General features: G+C 48.1%; 1 protein-coding gene across 1 annotated transcript; it reads right to left on the bottom strand.

Annotated features, from left to right (window-relative positions):
* Positions 1 to 22395: 22395 nt before the first annotated feature.
* DUSP23 (dual specificity phosphatase 23) lies at positions 22396 to 24634 on the bottom strand. The gene is made up of 2 exons (XM_056853662.1): positions 24365 to 24634; positions 22396 to 22609 (listed from the first exon to the last, which is right to left on the bottom strand). The coding sequence occupies exons 1-2, from the start codon at positions 24632 to 24634 to the stop codon at positions 22424 to 22426; spliced, it is 456 nt and encodes a 151-aa protein (XP_056709640.1). The 3' UTR covers positions 22396 to 22423.
* Positions 24635 to 24638: the final 4 nt, after the last annotated feature.

Genomic DNA, 24638 nt, shown 5'->3' with positions numbered 1-24638 from the left:
GCCCAATGGAAGTCAGTTTCAGGTAGCCAGCTTGTTGACTCAGCCTTCCAAGGTCGGTAAAATGAGTAGCCAGCTTGCTGGGGGTAAAGTGCAGACGACTGGGAAAGGCAATGGCAAACCGCCCTTTAAAAACAAAGTCTGCCTAGGAAACGTCAGGATGTGACGTCACCCCATGGGCCAGGAATGACCTGGTGCTGGCACAGGGAATTACCTTTACCTTTAACTGTAAATTAGCATAGGCAAATTTTGTTCTCTCTTTCTTTTTAAGGCTCTAGCGTTTTTTTGGGCATCTGTTGAGGAGCCACACTCCCCATAAAGTTCATGCGGCCCCCTCTCCAGCCTGAAGATGCTGAGAAACAGCCCTCTCCATTTCCTGATTGCCAAAGGACGAGGCCTTGGGATTCATATTTGGCCCACAGCTTCCAGGAAATTGGGAGATGTGCAGAAGCAGGGCTTGAACCCACCTCCCTCACAGATGCATTGCTTACAGCAGGGGTCCCCATGGTGCAGGGGTCCCCATGGTGCCTGCAGGCACCATGGCAGCTGCCTACGCCTTTTCTGGTGCCCACCAAGTGTTTTTAGGGAGTGGATGGAGTCAGGTAGGGCATTTGCCCTCAAATCTTCTGATTGGCTGTGCACATTTTTTAAAATGATGCTTTGGTAGCAGCTGCCACCGCAGCACAAGGACCTACACTGTGTGGCAGCCATTCTGGTAGCAGCTGCCACCGCAGCACAAGGACCTACACTGTGTGGCAGCCATTCTGTTGTTGTGCCCACAATGTCATGTCATAATTCCAAATATGCCCACAGGCTCAATAATGTTGGGGATCCCTGACTTAGGAGACCCAGGTTTGTATCTCTGCTCTACCCTTAGGATTGCCAACCTCCAGGTACTAGCTGGAGATCTCCTGCTATTACAACTGATCTCCAGCTGATAGAGATCAGTTCCCTGGGAGAAAATGGCCACTTTGGCAATTGGATTCTATGGCATTGAAGTCCCTCCCTCTCCCCAAACCCTTCCCTCCTCAGGCTCCTCCCCAAAAACCTCCTGCCAGTGAAGAGGGACCTGGCAACCCTAGTCTCTCCTTTTCTCAGGCCATTGGGTGGATTTGTTTTTCCCCTCCCCTACCTTGTTCATTAGATGTATAGAATATCTTTACTACATTGATTTCTAATTGTGTGATCCATTTTCATTACATTGCTTATTGCAAACATGCTTAGTGCGTGTTTTAAGTATGTAAAGTTGCTTCCAACTTATGGCAACCCTATAAATTAATGTCCTGTTGGTAATATCCTTGCTCAAGTCTTGAGGGCCTTGGCTTCCTTGATTGAGTCAATCCATCCCTTGTTGGGTCTTCCTCTTTTCCTGCTGCCTTCAACTTTTCCAAGCATGATTGTCTTTTCCAGTGACTCTTGACTTCTCATAATGTGACCAAAGTGAACACACACACATATATACTGGCATGTATTATATTGATACTTATTACATGATTTAATAATTTTGTAATCCTTCTTGAGTCTCAGTGAGAAAAGTGGATGATAAATGCAGCAAAATAAAGAAATACATAAAACTATGGCTAACATGTGTTGATAAGGAAACAAGTTTAAAAAGTTTATGAAGACAAGCAACTTGATTTGAAAGCTATAACAGCATGAAAATAGCGTTTGAGATTGCACAGATTTTTAAAAAATTGCAGATGATTGTTTGAAAGAGAAGACCACCCTCTATTTGCACTCAAAGCACAATACCAAATTGCCAAACCCAGTACTTGGCAGGGGATGAGATTTCGCCTCAGGCATTCGGGATGAAAACAAGTCTAGCGGTTCTTGGAGCGAGGAAACCCCTCCAGACTAGAGCCCAGTCGGAAAAAGCCCAGCCGATGCCTTCCCCCGCCTCCCTTTGGCTGATCCCCGCGGGAAAACATCCAAGTCCCAACACCACCGTTCCATCTGCCTTCTCAGGCTACAACTGGAAAAGTTCCAAACCTCCTGCACCAGGTAGCATCTTTCCTCCCCAGCACATGCGGCAAGACACCTCTTTGCCAGCTAACAAACCACCTTTTTCTTAAACCTCTCGGGTGAAGAGTGCCTTCTGTAAAGTCCCTTGCACAGGGAAAATAACAGAGTATTATCGTTTCTGCTAATAAAGATTGTGATGTGGGCGATCCACTTTGTGCATAGCTCTGTTGAATGGCGGAAGCACCACACTGGGTATAAACCCGTCTATTGCATCACAAATTGTATACAGTGTCGAGATTCGCACTCGTCTCTGTCCGTCCCTGTGTTACCCAAGACCCAGTTGCTTCGGGGCACATTGGCTGTAGCTCGCCACCTCCCACCCCATCCTTACTGAAGTTTGCAGCCGACCTGACTCCCGACCCAATTCCTCTGTTCTGAGATGGAATAAGGGCCTACCCCAGTGACCAGAACCCGGGTCAGAGACTTCCGAGTTCTCATCACTAGGGCTCCACTGCCTTCACAGTACAGTCGGAAAAAGAAGCCGGGGAGGTTTTATTATTATTTTTTAACTAAAACTCCCTGGCAGAGCTGTGGGAGCAACCCAAGGCATTCTGATCCAACCTGCTGCATTCTTTCCGCCTTCCCCGAGAGTAGAGAAAGGAACCCAGGAGTCCTGGGCCATCTATGCATGGGAGGTTTTGCCTTGGATTCGCCACTCTTTAGACGCACATTCTCCCCATCCAATTCTCAAAAGTCAAAAATAAGCTACCACGTAGAGTTTTGAGAATTCAGATGGGGAAAATGCGCATCTAGAGAGCGGCAAATCCAAGGCAAAACCTCCCATGTGTAAACGGCTGTATCCTGGCTTCCAAGATCCCATCCGAATCCCACCAGAACTGGGGAAGAAAGCCAATTTCCAGCCACCGCCCCCCTGCAGTGTACCAGTCCAACCCTATAAGGCATGGGTTCTCAACAAGGGGGGAATGCCCCCCCCAGGGGTATTTTAGGGTTCCGGGGTGGGGGAATTGGGACCACTATTCAGCAAAGTGTGATGTCCCATACATTATGTCCAATCTGTAAAATTGTAGTAGTAAAAAAGAGCAAGAGTCCAGTAGCACCTTAAAGACTAACAAAAATATTCTCTGGCAGGGTATGAGCTTTCGTGAGCCACTTCTTCAGATTTTTGTTAGTCTTTAAGGCGCTGCTGGACTCTTGCTCTTTCCTACTACTGTAAAATTGTAGTTCGTTTTTAATTTAATCTGCGGCATTCAATAAAGTTTATGACTATCTTGGGAAAGGTGCAAGGAGGGAATGGAGCCAAAAAAAAGGGGGGTTCCGGGGGGGGGAATTGGGACCACTATTCAGCAAAGCATGATGTCCCATAGATTATGTCCAATCTGTAAAACTGTAGTAGTAGAAAAGAGCAAGAGTCCAGTAGCGCCTTAAAGACTAACAAAAAATGTTCTCTGGCAGGGTATGAGCTTTCGTGAGCCACTTCTTCAGATACCACTTCTTCAGATTCAGATTCCCATTCTAGCTGTATCTGAAGAAGTGAGCTGTGGCTCACGAAAGCTCACGCCCTGCCAGGAAATATTTGTGTTAGTCTTTAAGGCGCTACTGGACTCTGGCCCTTTCCTACGACTGTAAAATTGTAGTTCGTTTTTAATTCAATCTGCGACATTCAATAAAGTTTATGACTATCTTGGGAAAGGGGGGGGGATTATATTCCTAACAATGGTGCAAGGAGGGAATGGAGCAAAAAAAAAAAAGAAAGAAAAAGAAAGAAAGAAAGAAAGAAAGAAAGAAAGAAAGAAAGAAAAAGAAAGAAAGAAAAAGAAAGAAAGAAAGAAAAAGAAAGAAAGAAAGAAAAAGAAAGAAAGAAAGAAAGAAAGAAAGAAAGAAAGAAAGAAAAAGAAAGTGGAGATCCACTGCTATAAGGTGCCCGCCCCACTTTCTTCCCGGCCAAGGAACGGGGCTCCAAGAAGCCTGGGCTTCCCCCACCACTAGGCAGCACTCCCCCGGGGTTAGGAAGCGCCGGCAAGTGAAAGCCCTGACTCTCCGGCCCCAGCAAGAGAGCTTTACCTGCGCACGGGCTTCGCTGCCCCATGCCTCTTCCCAGGGAGGTCTCCGCTTTCCCGGGCAGCCTCTGCGCTCCGGCCGCCGGCTCCATCAACAGGTGCTCCAGCCCTTTCTCTCTCCTCCTGGGTCCAGAGATCTATATTTTTTGCAACTCTCCAGCCAATGTGCTTCCTTTGCACCCTCGGTTCCTCCTTGCGTTTTTCCCCCCTTGCAAGAAATGTGCAATTTTTTCCTCCCTGCGTTTTTTCCCCCCCTTGCAAGAAATGTGCAATTTTTTCCTCCCGCCCCCCAAAACCCCCATAGGATGCGCGCAAACCGATGCGCGCCCCGGTCCCAACGCCTCCTGCGCTCGCCCAGCCCAGCTTTCGGCAAGAACTTGGGGACACAATAGAGGGGCGGGGCCGCTCCGCCGCGTCCCCGCCCCAAGCCTCTTTGTTGCCACAGGGACAGCCAATCGGGGGGCCGGGAGTCCCCCTTGCACCGTCCGAACCCTCCAATCCCGGGCAAGCGAGAGGAGAGCCCGGAGAGCTTTAAAGAGGCGTGCCGCCGTAGAGCAAGGGAGGGCTTGGTTCGCAAAGGTTTCTGGGAGTTGTAGTTTCTCCCGGAGGCCACAGGCTTGGTGCATTGATGGGGTGCGCCACCTAGCGGAATGGCACGTCGAAAGGGAGGGGGCTCCTTTTCGTGACTGGGGTGGGATTTGAATCCAGATCTCTCCAATCCTAGTCTAACAAGATTATACTGATAATTCTCAGTGGGTCGCCGTGTTAGTTTGTCTGCAGTAGTAGAAAAGGGCGAGAGTCCAGTCGCACCTTAAAGACTAACAAAATTATTTTCTGGCAGGGTGTGAGCTTTCGTGAGCCACAGCTCACTTCTTCAGATACAGCTAGAATGGGAATCCATCTGTCTTTAAGCAGAGGAGAGTGAATTCAGACAAGCATTAGTATGTAAATGTTAACAGTATGTCAATGTGAATAGCAGGCGTGATGGGATTAGGTGTGGTATGCAGAAGAGTCTGTGATGTCCAGGGGAGAGATGGGTGTGGAGAAATCAGCATTGGTAATGAGCCATGAATGCAAGGTCTTTATTCAGCCCAGGTAAATGCATTGTCTTTAGTTGGAATATCAACTGTATGGTTGCCAGCTCCGGGTTAGGAAATCCGGTTTAGGAAACTGCTGAATTACAGTTGATATTCAAACTAAAGACAATGCATTGTCGAAGGCTTTCACGGTCAGAGTTCATTGGTTCTTGTAGGTTATCCGGGCTGTGTAACCGTGGTCTTGGTATTTTCTTTCCTGACGTTTCGCCAGCAGCTGTGGCAGGCATCTTCGAGTGAAGATGCCTGCCACAGCTGCTGGCGAAACGTCAGGAAAGAAAATACCAAGACCACGGTTACACAGCCCGGATAACCTACAAGAACCAATAAAGACAATGCATTTACCTGGGCTGAATAAAGACCTTGCATTCATGGCTCATTACCAATGCTGATTTCTCCACACCCATCTCTCCCCTGGACATCACAGACTCTTCTGCATACCACACCTAACCCCATCACGCCTGCTATTCACATTGACATACTGTTAACATTTACATACTAATGCTTGTCTGAATTCACTCTCCTCTACTTAAAGACAGATGGATTCACATTCTAGCTGTATCTGAAGAAGTGAGCTGTGGCTCACGAAAGCTCATACCCTGCCAGAAAATATTTTTGTTAGTCTTTAAGGTGCTACTGGACTCTTGCTCTTTTCTACTACTTAAGATTATACTGAGACAGTATATTTCTAGGAGGCCCACAAGCCGGGCCTCAGCGCCCACCACTGTGGGTGAGAATCTATTAATAATAAGGAAGACCCAGCCGGCATAGTGGTTAGAGTGTCAGATGAGGATCTGGGAGATGCCGGTTCGAATCCCCACTCTGCCATGGAAGCTCGCCGGGTAGCCTTGGGCTAGTCACACAGCTCTCAGCCTAACCTACCTCACAGGATGGTTGTGAGGATGAAATGGAAGAGAACAGAACAATGGGCCCCCATTGGGGAGACAGCCCCTCCCCCAAAAGCCTCCAGGTATTTCCGAACCCAGAGCTGGCAACCTTATGTATTGGGGTCCCAAATGAGTAGAGTGGCTAGACTAAGACCTGGAAGAGCCCAGTTCAAATTCAATCATGAAGCTGCTGTGTTATCAGGTTTTCCAGTGGAACAAGGGGAAAACACTGTTTTTGCCCTGGTTCCCTGGGGGGAAAGGGGGACATAGAGCTGGGCAAGTCATATGATTTCATACAGGGTTTGGGTTGGATCTGGGAGGGGTGAAGGCCAGGGCCCCAGAGGCAATCCTTGCCTGGGGTTGCTCAACAACACCGGGTTACTAGTCTCTCCCTTCCTTCCTCCATCCCTCCCTCCCCCTGCATCTCTTAACCTAACCTACCTCACAAGGTTGTAATGCGGATAAAATGGAGGAGAGGAGAATTGTGTACAGTCTTGAGCTCCCTGGAGAAAGACAGGGAAATGGATGTAATAGATAAATATCAAAGCTCTAAACCCAAGACCTGTTTGGCCCAAGTGCCCACACTGTGCCCCCTGCTTCACACTTCTGAGCAGCAGTACGATTATTAATCCCAAAGAAAGGATTAATAGTCATATTTTAGAAGCGTGTATCCCTACAAAGTGCAAACAGACCCCTCCCCTAAGCATGGACAGATTTTCTCCCTTTTCTCCTTTTGCTATTTTGCTCTGTCCTGCCTTCCACCCCTTCTGAATTCTGGCTTAACCAGGATCATTTCTAAAATTAATTTCCAGAGATGAAACGTGGGGTCATTGTCATTCTCTCTAATGATACGTTTAGCCTCATTACTACAGCGTTTGAACCAATTGTAAGAATAATTGCAACCAAGATTCCTTCAGTGCTGTGTTCACTAATGCTCACATGTGTTCCAATATATGAATAAAACACTCCACAAAAACAAGCTTGATGTAATTGTAGACGTGCTCTATCATTGTCTTCTGCCAGCGGGAAAAGACTTTTCTCTTTTGTTTTGCATTTCCCCACTGAATTTCACTGACTCTCCTTGCCGTTCACGTGCCTCTGTGTATATTTTAAGATTGTTTTAACATTTTTATTGTACGCTGCCTGGGCGGAAAAGCTGCTTAGAAATGTTTTAAATAAAATAAATAAACTAATAGAAGAAGAAGAGCTGGCTTTTATATGCCAACTTGCGCTACCTTTTAAGTAAAATCAACCTGGCTTACAACCTCCTTCCCTTCCTCTCCCCACAACAGACACCTTGTGAGGTAGGTGAGGCCGAGAGAGTTCCGAGAGAACTGTGACTAGCCCAAGGTCACGCTTCAGGTGCAGGAGTGGGGAAACCAACCCGGTTCACCGGATTAGATTCCGCCGCTCATGTGGAGGAGTGGGGGATCAAACCCGGTTTTCCAGATTAGAGTCCACCGCTCTTAACCACTACAGAATGCTGAGTCATCTGCTTAGATCACTGGTTCCCAACCGGGGGCCCATGGACCCCCAGGGGTCCGCGAGAACTAAATTAAGGTCCGCGAAACAAAGTTATAAACCCATAATAAATTAATATTTTCAATTAAAAGTTCTCTATTATTAAAAAAACATATTCAAATATTATTCAAAGTTTAATGTTTAACTAACAGTTATGATTAAAATTTATTTTCAAATTCTCTGAATTTTTATTTTGAACCTTGGGGTCCCTGCACCGAACAAAAAAGTCCTAGTGGTCCCTGGTCAAAAAAAGGTTGGGAACCACTGGCTTAGATGCTTAGAACTGAGTCATCTGCTCTCTAAAAGAACTAGGGCTCTTCAAAGTATCAAAAGATAAATACTGTTTTATTGCTGTGATTTGTCACTGCGCTTCAGGGGAAAGGCACAAAGCTGTGTTGAGCCACACATGTGCAAGTGTGTACAAAATCTGAAAATTAAAAACAAAAAAAAACAGAGCCATGGCGGATTCCAAACGCATTGGTTCCGCCTTGGAAATCCGACCAGGTAATTCAGAATTCCAAAACCTAGGGAGAAATTAGGGTGAGGAACGATTCAGAAACTCCTCTACTCTCGGAAGGACGTCCTCGGTGCAGGAACACGCAATCTCAGCAGCGCCCTACGAAAACCTGCCAGTCGTGGCCTCCGTAAAGGAAGGAGCCGTCAAAAATGAACATCGCGGGTTCCGCCTTGTCGGTGTTCCTCTCCGAGAGTCGAGCCGCGCAGGTGTGCTATCACATCTGATTCAACGTGTCATGTGGCAAGCCGAATTTCTCATCAGAGCTCCCAAATGGCCAGACTCCCCCACCACCTAAACCTGACTCCCCTCCATCTTCGCTCTCCCTTTAGGCATAAAGCGAGACGCTGAGACTCCAAAGGCCCACATCATAGGCAAACAAGGCAGCAGGTGCTTGACGGATGGATTATTTTTCTTTTTCTAATCACTACCTCCGAGGGGCTGTAACAAGAGATATTGTTTGAAATTCCTTTTCATCTAATCCAGGTCTGGGTTGCAGGAGACATCTGATCTCTCTCGGCGCGCCAGCAGAGCTGGAAATACCTGTCTGGGCTTAGAAAAAAAAAACGGCGAGGCTTCCCCTTGTTCTGTGGAACCAGATCTTATATTTCCCGTTGAAGGAGGGCTTTTGAACGGGAATCGGATTCCCTCCCTGACCTCCTCCGTGCGCATGGGAACAGGGGGGACGCTTGTTCCGTCCGGAGGAAGGGGAGATCCGTTTGCAAGGCCTTCCATTCAGATTCACCAAGGGGCGGTTGCTAGGGCCAAACCGAGCCCCGCAAAGGGGGTGTCAGCATCCACAGCTGCCCGGCAAGGAGGATGAGGAGAAAAGGTGCAGAAAAGGGCAACCAAAAGGACCAGGGGGCTAGAGCAACTGCTCTATGAGGATAGGGTTGCCAACCTCCAGGTGGTTAGCACGGGTGAAAGGTACACAAATGCACAGAGCCAAGTAGCAAAATGCAAATATTAATAGGTGCTAAAAAAAGAGACAGACAGTGTAAAGCAAGTAAACCTAATAACTGTGACTAAACAATATACAATATATACATGGAAATTACAATTTTGCAGGCAAAAGAGTCCTCTTCTTTAATATTTCAAAGATGATCCGTTCCAATTGCATAAGTTATTCATCAAGTATAAATCCAATAGGTATAGATCCACTTGGCTCTGTGCATTTGTGTACCTTTCACCCGTGCTAATTTCCAAACCGCCAAGGTATAGGCACGGAGGTGCCCTTGTTTTGTTTTTGCTGAACCTCGAGGTGGTGGCTGGAGATCTCCTGCTATTACAACTGATCTCCAGCCGATAGAGATCAGTTCCCCTGGAGAGAATGGCTGCTTTGGCCATTGGACTCTATGGCATTGAAGTCCCTCCCCTCCCCAAACCCTGCGCTCCTCAGGCTCTGCCCCCAAAACCTCCTGCCAGTGACGAAGAGGGACCTGGCAGGAGGTTTTGAGGACCTATATGAGGAGCGGTGAAAACACTTAGGGCTTTTTAGCTGAGAAAGAAGGCGGTCAAGGGGAGATATGATAGAGGTCTTTTATAATTTTATATTATGCATGGTATGGAGAGAAGCTTTTCTCCCTCTCTCATAATACTAGAACGTGGGGTCATCTGCTGAAGCTGGAGGAAAGAAGGCGGTCAAGGGGAGATATGATAAGAGTCTTTTATAGTTTTATATTATGCATGGTATGGAGAGAAGCTTTTCTCCCTCTCTCATAATACTCGAACGTGGGGTCATCTGCTGAAGCTGGAGAGTGAGAGATTCAAAACAGATAAAAGGAAGTATTTCTTCATGCAACACATAGTTACATTGTGGAACTCCCTGCCCCAGGATGTGGTGATGGCTGCCAACTTGGAAGGCTTGAAGAGGGGAGAGGACATGTTAATGGAGGAGAGGGCTATCCATGGCAACTAGTGAAAATGGATACTCAACATGATGCATACCCGTTCTGTCTAGTATCAGAGGAGCATGCCTATTAGGTGCTGTGGAACTAGGGTTGCCAGCTCTGGGTTGGGAAATACCTGGAGATTTTGGGGGCAGAGCCTGAGGAGGGTGGGGTTTGGAGAAGGGAGGGACTTCAATGCCATAGAGTCCAAGTGCCAAAGTGGCCATTTTCTCCAGGGGAACTGATCTTTATTGGCTGGAGATCAGTTGTAATAGAGGGAGATCTCCAGTTGGAGATCTCCCAGAATTGCATCTGATCTCCAGACTATAAAGATCAATTCCGATTAGACTCTATGCTATTATGTTCTGTTTTTTAAAAATTTATTTTACTTTGATAAGCCTATGTTCATGATACCTGAATTCAGCTGACAAAGAGAGTAATATGATTAGGGTTGCCAACCTCCAGGTGGTAGCTGGAGATCCCCTGCTATTACAACTGATGTCCAGCTGATATAGATCAGTTCACTTGGAGAAAGTGGCCGCTTTGCAATTGGACTGTATGGCATTGAAGTCCCCCCCCCCAAATCCTGCCCTCCTCAGGCTCTGCCCCAAAAACCTCCCACCGGTGGTGAAGAGGGATCTGGCAACCCTAAATATAATGCATGGAGGATAAGATGACTACTATCAAAAGACTGAGGTATAAGACAGAATGTGGCCTGACTGACTCTATACAGCATTCAGCAGCATCTTAAATTTACTCTCTGAAGTAAATACAAAGATTGCCAAATTTTTCTGTGCTCTCTTCCGAAAAAGAGATTTTGAGCGCCCCTGGTTTAGAGAGTAATTAGAGACAATTGTAGTGATTTGTTAATGCCTGCAGAGTTTAATTGATTTATTGCCTCGTGCCCAAAAAGGGGGGTGTAACTTGGAGCCGGCAGCCACCCTGAGCACAATACACATCCATCATCATATCCTTTCGCTGTTTTGACAGTTTTTTTAAACTGTTGTGTAACCTCCAGCCTGAAGAAGAGTTCTGGCGAACTTGAAAGTTGGCACGCTGTTGTGTGCCATTGGGTTGATCCCAATAAAAGGAATTATACGGATTGTGTTCCAAATTAAGAAGAGTCTGTGCAATACGGCCAAAGCTCCGGCATCTTCTTTCTTACAACCAGACGCTGCTGGGAAGCCCAGAAGCAAGGCATGAAGCAGTTTTACTTCTCCTGAACATGGAGGTTCAGCTGAGCCATCTTTGTTAACAGATGTATCTTCTACCACAAATATGTCTAAAACCCCTTTTAAAGCCATTTATATTGGTGATATATTAATGTGGTATATTTATTGTTTAAATTTTTTTAAATCTTTTTTTTAAATTTACATTATTTATAGTCTGCCATCTAACCACAGTAGCCAGGCAGTGAGTCTTTGCTGCATCACCAGGAGACTCGGAGAAGGAGATACAGAGATTGGTGTAGTCAGCATATTGATGACCACCAACCCTTAAACTGTGAATGATTTGGGGACGCTCTAGTATTCTCCCCCCAAAACTCCAGTTCAGCTGGAGAAAATGGCCACTTTGGCAATTGGACTCTATGGCATTGAAGTCCCTCCCCTCCCCAAAACACACCCTCCTCAGGCTCCGCCCCCAAACCTCCCGCCGGTGGCAAAGAGGGACCTGGCAACCCTATCTCCAAGGTCTCAACAAAATGTCATGGTTCACTGTATCAGTGGCTTCAGATAGCAGTAGGAGCTACAAAGAGGAGTGCCTTTTGTCGACATTCAGACAGAGGTCAGCAACTAGAGCTACTATGGCTAACTCTACCCCATAGCTCAGCCTAAAGCCAGATTGAAAAGGGTTCACAGCAGATGAGTAACCCAAGAAGACCTGAAGTTGGTGTGCTACTACTATCTCTCGTTGACTAGAAAAGGTAATTTAGAGACTGGGTGAGATTTAGGGTTTCCATCTCCAGGTTGGGAAATACCTGGAAATTTTGGGGGCGGAGGCTGAGAAGGGCGGGGTTTGAGAAGGGGAGGGACTTCAATGCCAATAGAGTCCAATGGCCAAAGCGGCCATTTTCTCCAGGGGAACTGATCTCTATCCGTTGGAGATCAGTTGTAATAGCGGGAGGTCTCCAGTTAGTACCTGGAGGTTGGCAACCCTAGTGATAATAGGGCATATAATTTTTCTGTAGGCATTTTTTTTGTAAGTAGTGACAAAGGAACAGTCTTCTTCCTCTCTGATGTTTGTGCAACTTGGTTGAGTCTCGTCCTTGCTTGCTTAGTTCTGTTTGTTAGCTAAAAGTATAGACTGCATGGACTCCCTTTTTCTGAAATCAGTTGATGGCATCCCTGTATCTCCTTGTTAATAAATGGTGCTTTTTTTTTTTTTAGCGCACCCATCTCTACTGTATGAATAGGGTTGCCAACCTCCAGGTGGTGGCAGGAGATCTCCTGCTATTACAACTGATCTCCAGCCGATAGAGATCAGTTCACCTAGAGAAAATGGTCGCTTTGGCAATTGGACTCTATGGCATTGAAGTCCTTCCCCTCCCTGAACCCCGCCCTCCTCAGGCTCCGCCCCAAAAACCTCCTGCCAGTGGCAAAGAGGGACCTGGCAACCCTATGTATGAACCTAAGAGCAGGAACTGGAGTGGGTACCCTGATCTTGACCTATAAGTCAAAAGGAACATTGGTGATGATGGAAAGCGCTCTCAAGCTGCAGCTGACTTATGGCGACCCCATAAGTTTTAGCCAGAATCTGGAAAATGCAGACCAAACCTGCGGGGAGAGCAAGACGACCTCTGACGGGCAGGAAAGGCATGCATAATCAAAAAGGAAGCCCCAAAGCAGAGGAGGGCATCTTGGCCATCCTCTGGGCATGGAGTAGGGGTCACTGGGTGTATGTGTGTGTGGGGGGAGGTAGTTGTGAATTTCCTGCATTGTGCAGGGGGTTGGACTAGATGACCCTGGTGGTCCCTTCCAACTCCATGATTCTATGATTCTAAAGCAGTCGGCGGGGTGAGCAGGGGGAAACGTCCCTGCATAAAAGGCCATAGCTTGGCGGAGGCTGCAAAGTGAATTTCTGGCACAGATGAGATGCAAAATGGATATGTATATGTGTGTAGTGGGAGGGGCGTATTGGCAAAGAGGCTTTAAATGCCAGGTTGTGGTGGGTGACCCCCAAGGACCTTTGGCAGTGGGCGGAACAGCCCGGCCTGCCCTGGCCTCGGTACGTCACCGCCTTTCCTGGGCGCCCTCTTAGCCGCGAGCTGGCTGAGGACACGGCTCAACCGAGAAGTGGTAAGAGTCAGTAAGATTGCCACTAAGCTGCTTTCTCGTTTCTCCCGCAACAAAGTCAATCAGTGCTTATTGGGCTGCTTGGCAAAGGAACTGCGGCTCCTGGCCTCCCTCTTCTCTTCTCGCGGCTGCCCCTCGGGGTCTGGGGCCCCTTGGTTCTGCTAGAGCTAGGGCTGCCAACCTCTAGGTGGCGGCTGGAGATCTCCCACTATTACAACTGATCTCCAGGTGACAGAGATCAGTTCACATAGAGGAGAATGGCCGCTTTGGGAGGTGGACTCTATGTAGGGTTGCCAACCTCCAGGTACTAGCTGGAGATCTCCCGCTATTACAACTGAACCTGGAGCTGGCAACCATAGTTGCAAATGTCTAACAGCTCCAGAGCTGAGGGTAGGGTTGCCAACCTCCTGTTACTGGCTGGAGATCTCCTGCTATTACAACTGATCTCCAGTCAATAGAGATCAGTTCACCTGGAGAAAATGGCTGCTTTGTCAATTGGAGGGTGGGATTTGTGGAGGGGAGGAACTTCAATGCCATAGAGTCCAATTGCCAAAGCGGCCATTTCCTCCAGGTGAACTGATCTCTATTGACTGGAGATCAGTTGTAATAGCAGGAGAACGCCAGCTAGTACCTGGAGGTTGGCAACCCTACTAAAGCTTCACCATCTAACCTGCCAGATTCCATCCTAACTCCTCCTCCTCCATCACAATCCATCCCAGGATCTCCGAGCAATTTAACTGCACAGCAATTGAGAGAAGAAACAATTATTTGCTTGGCCTGACTCAGGGGGATGCGCAGGTGGAGCAGGGATTTCAACCAGGGTTTTCACTTTCTGAATTTTTAACTTTTCCTTAACTTGACCTGCGTGCAGAGCATTTGGATTTTTTTTCCCATTGCAGGTCTCAAAACACTATTTTAGGCACAGAACTGAGCAGGCTCTCATTCCTCTCCTACACGCCAGGCTTCGGAGTCACTTGCCTACTTTAAACAAAAATCTAGCCCCCAGGGCCTCAAAGCGAGACTGGGGAGTGGGGGAAAAGCTATAGAGATTTCTCTTGCAGACACGAACACCTGTCAGTTTGCTTTAGCTCGCTGAAGGCTAAAGGCTAGGGATGAGAAGGCTGCCCGTTGATCTTCCTGACAAGCAAGTGAGCCTTACTCCCCCTCCTAGACCCCAAGGCTACACAGGTGTAAGATTCCTTTTGCCAAGACTTGCCAAGACCCATTTGCAGCTAACGCTCTCTTGTCAGAGGGGCATATTTGGTGACTTGCTGCCGGTTGGGCCTAGGAGACGAAGGTGTGCTGGCGGTCTGCTGTCTGCAACGGTACATTGCCACCACACCTCCCTGCTATGGCCCAAAGGAGTCTAATTTGGGGACTGAAAAGTGGGCTAAACATTCAACAACTCCTGTATCTTATTCTCTCAGATCTCTCTCAGCCCATGCAGAGGCAGGCAATGGCAAACCACCTCTTGCCTTGAAAACCCTACGGTGTCGCCATAAGTCAGCTGTGACTTGACTGCACACACACACAACTTATTCTGAACTTTAGCCCCCCCCCCCCCATGTGGATTGATAGACCCAGAGAATGGGGCCAGGTTCAGACAGGGGGCGTTATTCTGCAAACCTGGGGGACTTCCCGCATTTGAATAAAAATGTGAACTTCCCCAAAAATGAAGGGGGAGTGTTAATGTGAGCAGCGAAGAATGTAGTAGTAGGAGGAGGAGGAGAGGAAGAAGAAGAGTTGGTGTTTATATGCTGATGTTCTCTACCACTTAAGGAAGAATCAAACGGGCTTACAATCGCCTGCCCTTCCTCTCCCCACAACAGACACTCTGTGAGGTAGATGGGGCTCAGAGAGAGCTAAGAGAGCTGTGACTTGCCCAAGGTCACCCAGCTGGCTTCATGTGGAGGAGTGGGGAAACCAACCGGGTTCACCAGATTAGCCTCCGCTGCTCATGTGGAGGAGCGGGGAATCAAACCCAGTTCTCCAGATCAGAGTCCACCCCTCCAAACCACCGCTCTTAACTGCTACACCACACTGGAAGAGGAGTCAGCCCCACCGTTGCCTCTCCTCTCTGCTCTGAACATACTCAGCCCAGTATCTGTTTTTAAGCATTAGCTGCAAGCCAACTTGTGTGTAGGAGAGCATGTGCAGAATGCGTGACTCACCAGGAAACCAGTGTAAGGGGGAGGGTTAAGATCATTCCCCCCCGCCACCGCAGCCCTGATCCAAATCACACGCCCCTGCGAACTATGTTCGAACCACAGTTCTCGTTTGATGAACACAACAGGACCCACACAGAACACCAGGGGCACAGTTACCATTTGAATTGGCCCACAGTATTTCCATTTGTGAAAGCGTTCAGGATTTTTATCTCCTATATTAATTTACTATGCACAGACTTCTGCAAGGTCATCGGCGCTCTAACTATTTAGGGGCCTCTCAGTTATCCGTCGCTGGATAAAATGTTATCCCTATCACTGATGAGGTGGTTGCTCTATGTTTGCACCATGCAAAAAGGGCCTCATCAGATAACACTACTACTACTCCTCTGGGCAGATGTTCCCTCAGTTTTGAATGGAAGATCAGATCCTAGAATCTAGGTGCCGCATGAACATTCGTCCCTACAATCCCAGCTCAATTTAAACGAGTAAATGAAGTCCCGTTAAGAATATTGCATTTATATTTGCGATTCTGTTTCCAGTTGACTTATGATCCCCCCCATCCCAGCGTAGCATTATGTTCCCTCATCATAAAATTTCAGGCTGCCATCTGCTAGGTGGTGGTGGGGGGAAGCAGTCTCCCCTTCACCAATTTGTTCTTTTGATGCCTTCCTCCTAATCTCCGTTGAAAGCGAGCTTGCTGTAGAACGTTCTTCCAGCCCTCCCACGCCAAGATATTCTGGGTCAGGAACGGTTCTCCAAACACCTCTTATGAAACGCGGAGCGGTTTTGTAACACATCTCAAAGGGAGTTGAAAAAGCTGGTGTGCTTGCAGAGCTCACTTGGGTAGCATGAGCTTTCTAGAACTGAATCTGGAATTTCAACATGGCTTCGAGTCCCTGAGATTTTTTTTTAAAGGACAAATATTGGTGTAGAAAGTTCTGGAACAAGGGAGAGCTGATGCAATCGAAGCCTACTCTAGTTCTGGTCCCTGTCAAAGTAGGAGGGTGACCTTGACCGAGTAGAAGAAAGAATCTAATGAGATTTTGGGAAGTGGAATGTGGCATGTTGTCTTAGGAATGGAATCAATGAAAAGGGGGGAAAGGGGGGGGGAGGGAAAAAACTCAACCAGAACTAAACTCAGAACCCTAAAGTTGAGCTACAAATTATTAAAAAAAAAATTTATTATATGGTGTACACAGAAATAAAAACACTTGGCCTTATATAACCTAATCAATAAAAAGAATCTATGTGTACAGTTACTAACTTTCCAACATTGTTGATGATAACAGCATTGTTAATGCCCAATAATAAAGCAGACGTGTTTCGGCCTGTATGGCTTTCTTCAGTGGTCATATATACAATTACAATTATTATAAAGACAGATCCAGATATACATGTAAAAGATGTGCTATAAAGCAATAACCTGATATATTGTGTGGCCTGTTGTCACTTATTGTTGTTTGGCATGGATAGTTCACCATTGGGACTGGCTCACACAAAAGACTTGTAATGTATTTCTAACGTTGTACGGATGAAGAGAAAAAGAAGAGTTTTTTTAATATGCCAACTTTCTCTACCACTTAAGGTGTGGATCGATAGACCCAGAGAATGGGGCCAGGTTCAGACAGGGGGCGTTATTCTGCAAACGTGGGAAACTTCCCGCATTTGAATAAAAATGTGAACTTCCCCAAAAATGGAGTGTTAATGTGAGCAGCAAAGAATGTAGGAAGAAGAGTTGGTGTTTCTATGCCAACTTTCTCTACCACTTAAGGGAGACTCAAACCGGCTTACAATCACCTTCCCTTCCCCTCCCCACAACAGACACCCTGTGAGGTAGGTGGGGCTGAGAGAGCTCTTAATAGAATTGTGACTAGCCCAAGGTCACCCCGCTGGCTTCATGTGTAGGAGTGGGGAAACACATCCAGTTCACCAGCTAAGCCTCCTCTGCTCATGTGGAGGAGCGGGGAATCAAACCTGGTTCAATTTCAATAACCTTTAATAGGCATAGTGACCCAGTCCTCCAGATCAGACTCCACCGCTCCAAAGCACCGCTCTTAAACAACTACACCAAGCTGGCTCCCTTATACCATCAACCAGTGATAAAGCGTATGTTGTCCTAGCAGCCAGATAGCCCGGCCTTGCCCAATCGCAATTCAGCAACACATGAAACCAAATGAGCAACTTACCACACCATTTTTTAAAAGCTGGCGGAGTCAGGAACAACAGCTGGGTGGTTGTTGCCCCGCTCCCCTGAATTTGTCCCCCGAATTTGTCCCCCGAATCCTCTGACGGCTTCGAATTCGGGCTACCACCGAAATTTCACAGAAGGCGAGAGTGAACTTGGGAGGTTCTTTCCAGGCAAAGCGGAGAAGGGATTTACGAGATGCCCCAAATGAGGATTTGTCAGCAAAATTCCTCTGGGCCCTCTGCCCGTCCCCTTGGCACAAACAGGATTTTGCCGGTAGCAAAAAGTCAAAATGTTTTGGGGTGTGGTGACACATTGAAAGCTTTCTGAGGGAAGATGCCTTCTTCCCACACTCTGGGCTCTTCGGCACGCTCGGCTTCCTCTTGATTTTCTTGGCAGTTGATCCACAAGCACTGGAATTGGTTTGGGCAGGGTTCTTCCACATATCGGCCCTCACTTTGCATTTTCACAATTGTGGAGTCAGTTTATTTTCTTCCACACGTGCCTTAAATAATCAGGATTTTCAAGGGAGGCTGCTCTTGCCATCAAGGCGTCCCAGAACATCCCCCCTTTATTATTTTTTGAGCATGTTTATATTAATATTATGGCTGCATTTTTTTTTAAAAAAAGCTCTAAAATATTGATATTCCATTGTAACGAGAGGCTAAGCAGGTTCTTTGAATTCCCAGTTTTTATTTTAAAAAAGTCTCTAGCCCAGGGCCCCCAAATGTGACACCTTTTCTGGTGCCCACCAAATATTTTTAGAAGTGGGTGGGGCTATATGGGGCTTTTGTCCAACAAGGCATCTGATTGTTCAAATTTTTAAAAAATGTTGTTTTGGTAGAAGCTACCACCACAAGAGATGGATTGACTCAATAAAGGAAGCCACAGCTTTCAATTTGCAAGATCTGAGCAAGGCTGTCAAAGATAGGACATTTTGGAGGACTTTCATTCATAGGGTCGCCATGAGTCGGAAGCGACTTGACGGCACTTAACACACACACACCACCACAGCACTAAGATCTTATCATTAATCTTTTGTGAAAGTTATATGCCGTTATATATATATTTCTCCCCCTCCCGTTTTCCTTTTGTTTTCCCGTTTTCCTGTTGTCCTCATTTCATATAATAAAATAAAATTGGAAAAAAAAACTTCACTGTGAGCCCAATCCTGAACGGGGGGAGTGTAGATCCGCGGCGGCCGGAAGCGGAGCTGCCGCGCCTCCTCCTCAGAGGCTTCCCAGACGCCGCAGACCATCAAAAAATTAAAAATAGAAAAACGGGGGAAATGCCCCATTGCCCAAAGCGAGGCTGCGCCACCCAAAAAAGTGGCGCATCCTTGCCGCTGCTCAAGGGGGTTTCCCCTTGTGGGAAATCCCTGCCAGTGTGGCTGCACTGGTGGCAGGAACTGGAGGCTCCTGGACGCTGGCGTGTTTGACGCCGCACTGGTGTAGGTGCCACCGTATTCAGTGCGGGGTCATGCCGGCCCCTAAGGAGCTTTCCCCCCCCTCTTCAGGAATGGGCTGTGTGTGATTGAAGGTAAGCTGTTGAGGCCATGCTGTGGCTAGCTCTGCCTCCCGTGGCCGCCAGTTTGTAGCTGCACCCACCACACTGTGTCAGTATTCCAAAGGTGCCCGCAGGCTTGAAAAGGTTGGGGACTGTTGTGACTTTCACTTCCAAGATATCCCCTTATATTAGTCTCGTGTGCCAATTTGCAGAAGCAGAAGCTAAAACACCAAAATGCATGCCGAAATCAGGGGATAAACCAAGCAGTATGGGGCCAGAACCAACAACCAAAAAAAAACCCACGAGGAAAAGCCCCCCAAAAGGATGTTTGATGAGACGCGCAACATTTCTGAAAATGGTTCCTCACACCTAAATTGGCACCAGGTTACTTCACATGAGGATGATCCTCAGGCTAAACCCGTGAGGAATTTGGAAGGCAGTTTAAAAAAACAACACAGATTTTTTGATAAAACCAGCAGACTATCTAAGAGGGAAGTGGTCACACCTCCCTACAATCATTTCTCCCTCTGGTTTCTTCCTATGAAGAAGAAAGGAAGGAGGGTGGGGTTGGATACCCCTTCTGGGATTTCGTGCTCCCGCTGCCAATTTTTCACTCGAAGGCTTAATTTCAACATGACCCCGGCTGACGAAAAAAGCACTCGCCGGTGGTACAAAGACCAAAGACTTTTGCCTTCGCCAACATCACATTTAAATCAGGCTTATGCACAAAACTCGGAAGCAGCCAGGAGGAGGAACAGGAACGGTTAATTTTTAAAAATTAGCTTGCAGTTAAGGGAACTCAAGATACCCCGGGCACCCTTCCAAACACAAATTCGCCAATCCACAAGCTCCCCCTTCTGGTCCTTTGTATCCAGCGTACTCTAACGGAAACGACATTTCCTCCAGCCCTTCTGTTGCTATATCCTAAGGTTGCCACCTCCAGGTTTGGAGATTTGGGAGCGAAGCCTGGGGAGGGCAGAGACTACAGCAGGGATGTGATGCTATAGAGTCCACCCTCCAAAGCAATCATTTTCTCCACGGGGAACCGATCTCTCTCGTCTGGAGATCAATTGTGTTTCTGGAAGATCTCCAGGCCCCCCTGAAGGCTGGCAACCCTACCACCCCCCTGGCTCCAACGGTAACTCTGCAGAAGGAAATAAAATGGGAGCAAATGTGGGTTCTGGGAGACCCAAATTCGAATCCATGTGTCCGGGGGCTGGCTCTCGTCCCCGACTTAGAAGAAGATGAAGAGTTGGTTTTTATATGCTGACTTTCTCTACCACTTAAGGAAGAATCACACCAGTTTCCCTTCCCCTCCCCACAACAGAAACCCTGTGAGGTAGGCAGGGCTAAGAGAACTGTGACTAGCCCAAGGTCACCCAGCTGGCTTCATGCGTAGGAGTGGGGAAACAAATCCAGTTCACCAGATTAGCATCCGCCGCTCATATGGAGGAGTGGGGAATCAAAGCCGGCTCTCCAGATCAGAGTCCACCGCTCCAAACCACCCCTCTTAACCTCTACACAACGCTGGCTCTCCACGGGGCAAGCCACGAACAACCCAGTGCCCTGAGGATAGGGTTGCCAGGTCCTTCTTTGCCTGGGGAGGGTGGGGTTTGGGGAGGGGAGGGACTTCAATGCCATAGAGTCCAATTGCCAAAGCGGCCATCTTCACCAGGTGGACTGATCTCTATCAGCTGGAGATCAGTTGTAACAGTAGGAGATCTCAGGGTACCACCTGAAGACTGGCAACCCTACCTGAGGACCCTTACCCAGAGGGAGAGGCACCAAGAAATCCAGGAGCAGCGGCCAGCCTAGCTGTGCAGGCCGTGACAGGCCCCAAACAGGTAGAGGCTCCCGCCGCTCCTAGAGAGGAAGCTGGGGACCTGGACAGTCCAAAAGCCAGCAGCTGCAAAGGGCCAAGGTAAGAAGATGGAGGAAGGAACCCGTGTCCAATACCTTCAAAGACCAGGAGGGAGAGCAGACAGCCCTTAGAGTGGGTACGCACCCCCCTACTTCATAGCTCAGCTTCAGCCACTGAGCAACAGCAGCTGTCACTGGGCAGTAGACATGGCAGCAGCCCCCCCATCCCCCCCCCACAGAAAGGAGCATGATTCAGGAATACTTGCATGGAGAAGGGACCCAGGTTCAATCCCCAGTCCACTTAAGAAAATCTCAGGTTGCCAAGTGGCTGTAGCTCCCTGGCATGAAAAAGAAGGAGGAGGAAGGGGAAGAAGAAAGAAGAAGAGTTGATTTTCATATGTCAACTTTCTCTACCCCTTAAGGAAGAATCAAACCGGCTTACAGTCACCTTCCCCTCCCAACAGATACTGTGAGGCAGGTGAGGCTGAGAGAACTCGAAGAGAGCTGTGACTAGCCCCAGGGTCACCCAGCTGGCCACACGTGTAGGAGTGGGGAAACCAACCCGGTTCACCAGATTGCCCTCGGCGGCTCATGTGGAGGAGTGGGGAATCAAACCCAGTTCTCCCGATCAGAGTCCACCGCTCCAATATGTGATGGAAGAAAGAAGCAAGTTGTAGTCGATGGGAAAGATCTCTACCTGAGACCCTGGAGAATTGCTGTCAGTCAGAGCATGCAAATACTGACCTCAACAGACCAAAGGCCTGATTCGGTATAAGGCAGTTTCAGGTATTCAGGGGGAAAAGGAAAGACCTTTCTTTGCAGGAGGCCCTGGAGAGCCGCTGCCCTTCAGAGTAGAAAACAGCTGTACCGTTTGACGTGGCATAAGACATGTATACACCAGCAGGATAGCCTTCTCACCATTGTCGGAAAGAAACGAAGAATATTAGTGCAGACTGCCCTGTTTAGAAACAACCAACATGGGGGGCTGTCCCCTTTGACCTTTTTTAATGCCTGGAGAGCAAATAACGTGTCAGCATGTCAAAAGGTTGAAGTGAGGACCATCACAAGAAACAGAAAAGGACTCCCCCCCTCCCCCTAGCCCTGTTCTAAAACAGCACCCAATTCCTTACAGCAACCATTTTTCATGGCACGGGAGGGAAAATCACATCGTGTGCAGTCACACAGATTCGGGTGAGTGACCCCAGTGAGGTAATCTTGCCCCCTGATCTTCTGTCCGGAGTCCCCCATCGATTTCAGCCGCAGTTGCTAGCCCTAAACCCATCCTAAAGAACCCCAAATCAGGTCTCCCGAATAATTATTTTAGCTCATCTTCTGCCAGGCAGAGAGTTTGTTCCTAGTGGCAGGGGGAGTTGAGAAAGAGAGTCTCTTTCCGTAACGCCCTCCACTAGAATAGTTCTGGTGGCCAAGTAGTCGTCCCCCACCGTGTCCCTTTTCACAAAAGCGAACGGCTATTTGACACGGTGGTGGAACTGGACGACGGCTTTCTCCTGGTCGGCTGTCTCGATGGAGCCGGGTCGCATCTCGCGGATTTTGTGGATGGCGTCGACGCCGGTGATCTTCTGGGTCTTCACGAGGTAACAGGCCAGCATGGTTCCAGTTCGGCCAAATCCCAGCATGCAATGCACCGCCACCGCCTGAGGGGGAAGGAAAAACACGAGACCAAGTTAATTCATGCCAGTGTATTCCCTATTACTATGTGTGGGTGTGAAAGTTGGACAATAAGGAAAGCTGATAGGAATAAAGTAGATTCCGTTGAAATATGGTGTTGGAGGAGAGTGTTACGGATACCCTGGGCCGCCAAAAAAGACAAATCAGTGGGTTATAGATCAAATCAAGCCTGAACTGACCCTAGAAGCTAAAATGACTAAACTGAGGGTGTCATACTGTGGCCACATTATGAGAAGACAAGAGTCACTGGAAAAGACAATCATGCTAGGAAAAGTTGAAGGCAGCAGGAAAAGAGGAAGGCCCAACAAGAGATGGATCGACTCCATCAAGGAAGCCACAGCCCTCAATTTGCAAGACCTAAGCAAGGCTGTTAAGGACAGGACGTTTTTGGAGGACACTGATTCATAGGGTCGCCATGAGTTGGAAGCGACTTGACGGCACCTAACACACACACAAAGGTAAGGACAACTGCTTGAATTTCACCCCCCACTACACATACACACTGCCAAAGTCTTCTTCGACAGCTGCTTAATGAATTATTTAACTCTGCAGCAATGTCTGTCTGAAAGCCGGGCGAGTGTTAGTTCTGTTGGTTAAAGACATGACAGAAACAATAAAACTGTGCTATAGCCGGTTTCTAGCGGTTCAAAATGAACCTTGCCAGCTGTAACAGGTGGAGTGGCAGGTTATAACCATCACACCCAGTGGGGCGTAGGGGTTGGATTTGGAATGGGGAAGCCCAGCTTCAAATTCAGACTCTGCCCTGAAGCACATTGACCAGTTACTCTTTCCTAGCCAAACCTACCTAACAGGGTTGTTGTGAAGTTAAAACGGCGAGAGGGATGTACGCTACCCTGAGCACCTTGGAGAAAGGGCAGGGTAAAAACGTGATTAAAGAAATGGGTCTTAACATCCATAATAATAATAAAGTGCCATCAAGTTGGGAACGCCGTATAATGGATGCTCATAGGGCTTTCAAGGCAAGAGATGAGCAGAGGTGGTTTGCCATCACCTGCTTCTGAATAGCGACCCTGGACTTCCTCGGTGGTCTCCCATCCAAGTACTAACCAGGGCCGACCCTGCTTAGCTTCCGAGATCCAATGAGATCAAGCTAGCCTGGGCCATCCAAGTTAGGGCAGGTGGTGGAAAGAACCATCAACTCCCGGTCAACCCAGTAGGGTTTTCAAGCCAAGAGGCATTCAGAGGTGGTTTGCCACTGCCTGCCTCTGAGTAACAACCCTGGACTTACTCAGTAGTCTCCCATCCAAGTACTAACCAGGGCCAACCCTGAACATAAGAAAGGCCATGCTGGATCAGACCAAGGTCCATTTTTGCTAGTAGCCATGGATAGCCATGTCCTCCATGAACAGGTCCACTCCCCTCTTCAAGCCTTCCAAGTTGGCAGCCATCACCACATCCTTGGGCAGGGAGTTCCACAATTTAACTATGCGTTGTGTGAAGAAATATTTCCTTTTATCAGTTTTGAATCTGTCACCCTCCAGCTTCGGCAGATGACCCTGTGTTCTGGTATTATGAGAGAGGGAGAAAAGCTTCTCCCTGTCCACTGTCCATACCATGCATAATTTCATAGACCTTTATCACGTCTCCCCTTAACCGCCTTCTTTCCAAGCTAAACAGCCCTGCTTAGCGCCTAGCTTTGATGAGTGGGGAGTAATCTGAGCAAGTGCAAAATAGGACGCTCAACACAGAACAGATCTTACCTCTCCCTTGGCATTGGCATCCTCCACAACCTGCAAGAAATGCTGAATCTGCTCCGGCGACGGCGGGCAGAAGTCTGTGATGCGGACGCGGTGCAGCTGGATGCCGGGGCAAGTGTCGTGGTAAGGCGGGCTGCGCTCCGTGAGCGAGACCAGGTGCCGGATGCCGTGTTCGTACATGTACTGATAGTGGGTGGGGTGCCGAGGCATGGCCATCCCTGCCAGCCGGCCGGGCGCTACCCAGGAGAAATTGGGTGGTACGGCAGAGGCCATGGCC

This window comes from Euleptes europaea, chromosome 7, assembly GCF_029931775.1.
Source record: "Euleptes europaea isolate rEulEur1 chromosome 7, rEulEur1.hap1, whole genome shotgun sequence".
In the NCBI taxonomy this organism is placed as follows: domain Eukaryota; kingdom Metazoa; phylum Chordata; class Lepidosauria; order Squamata; family Sphaerodactylidae; genus Euleptes; species Euleptes europaea.
This window is presented reverse-complemented; position numbering and strand designations above follow the sequence as displayed.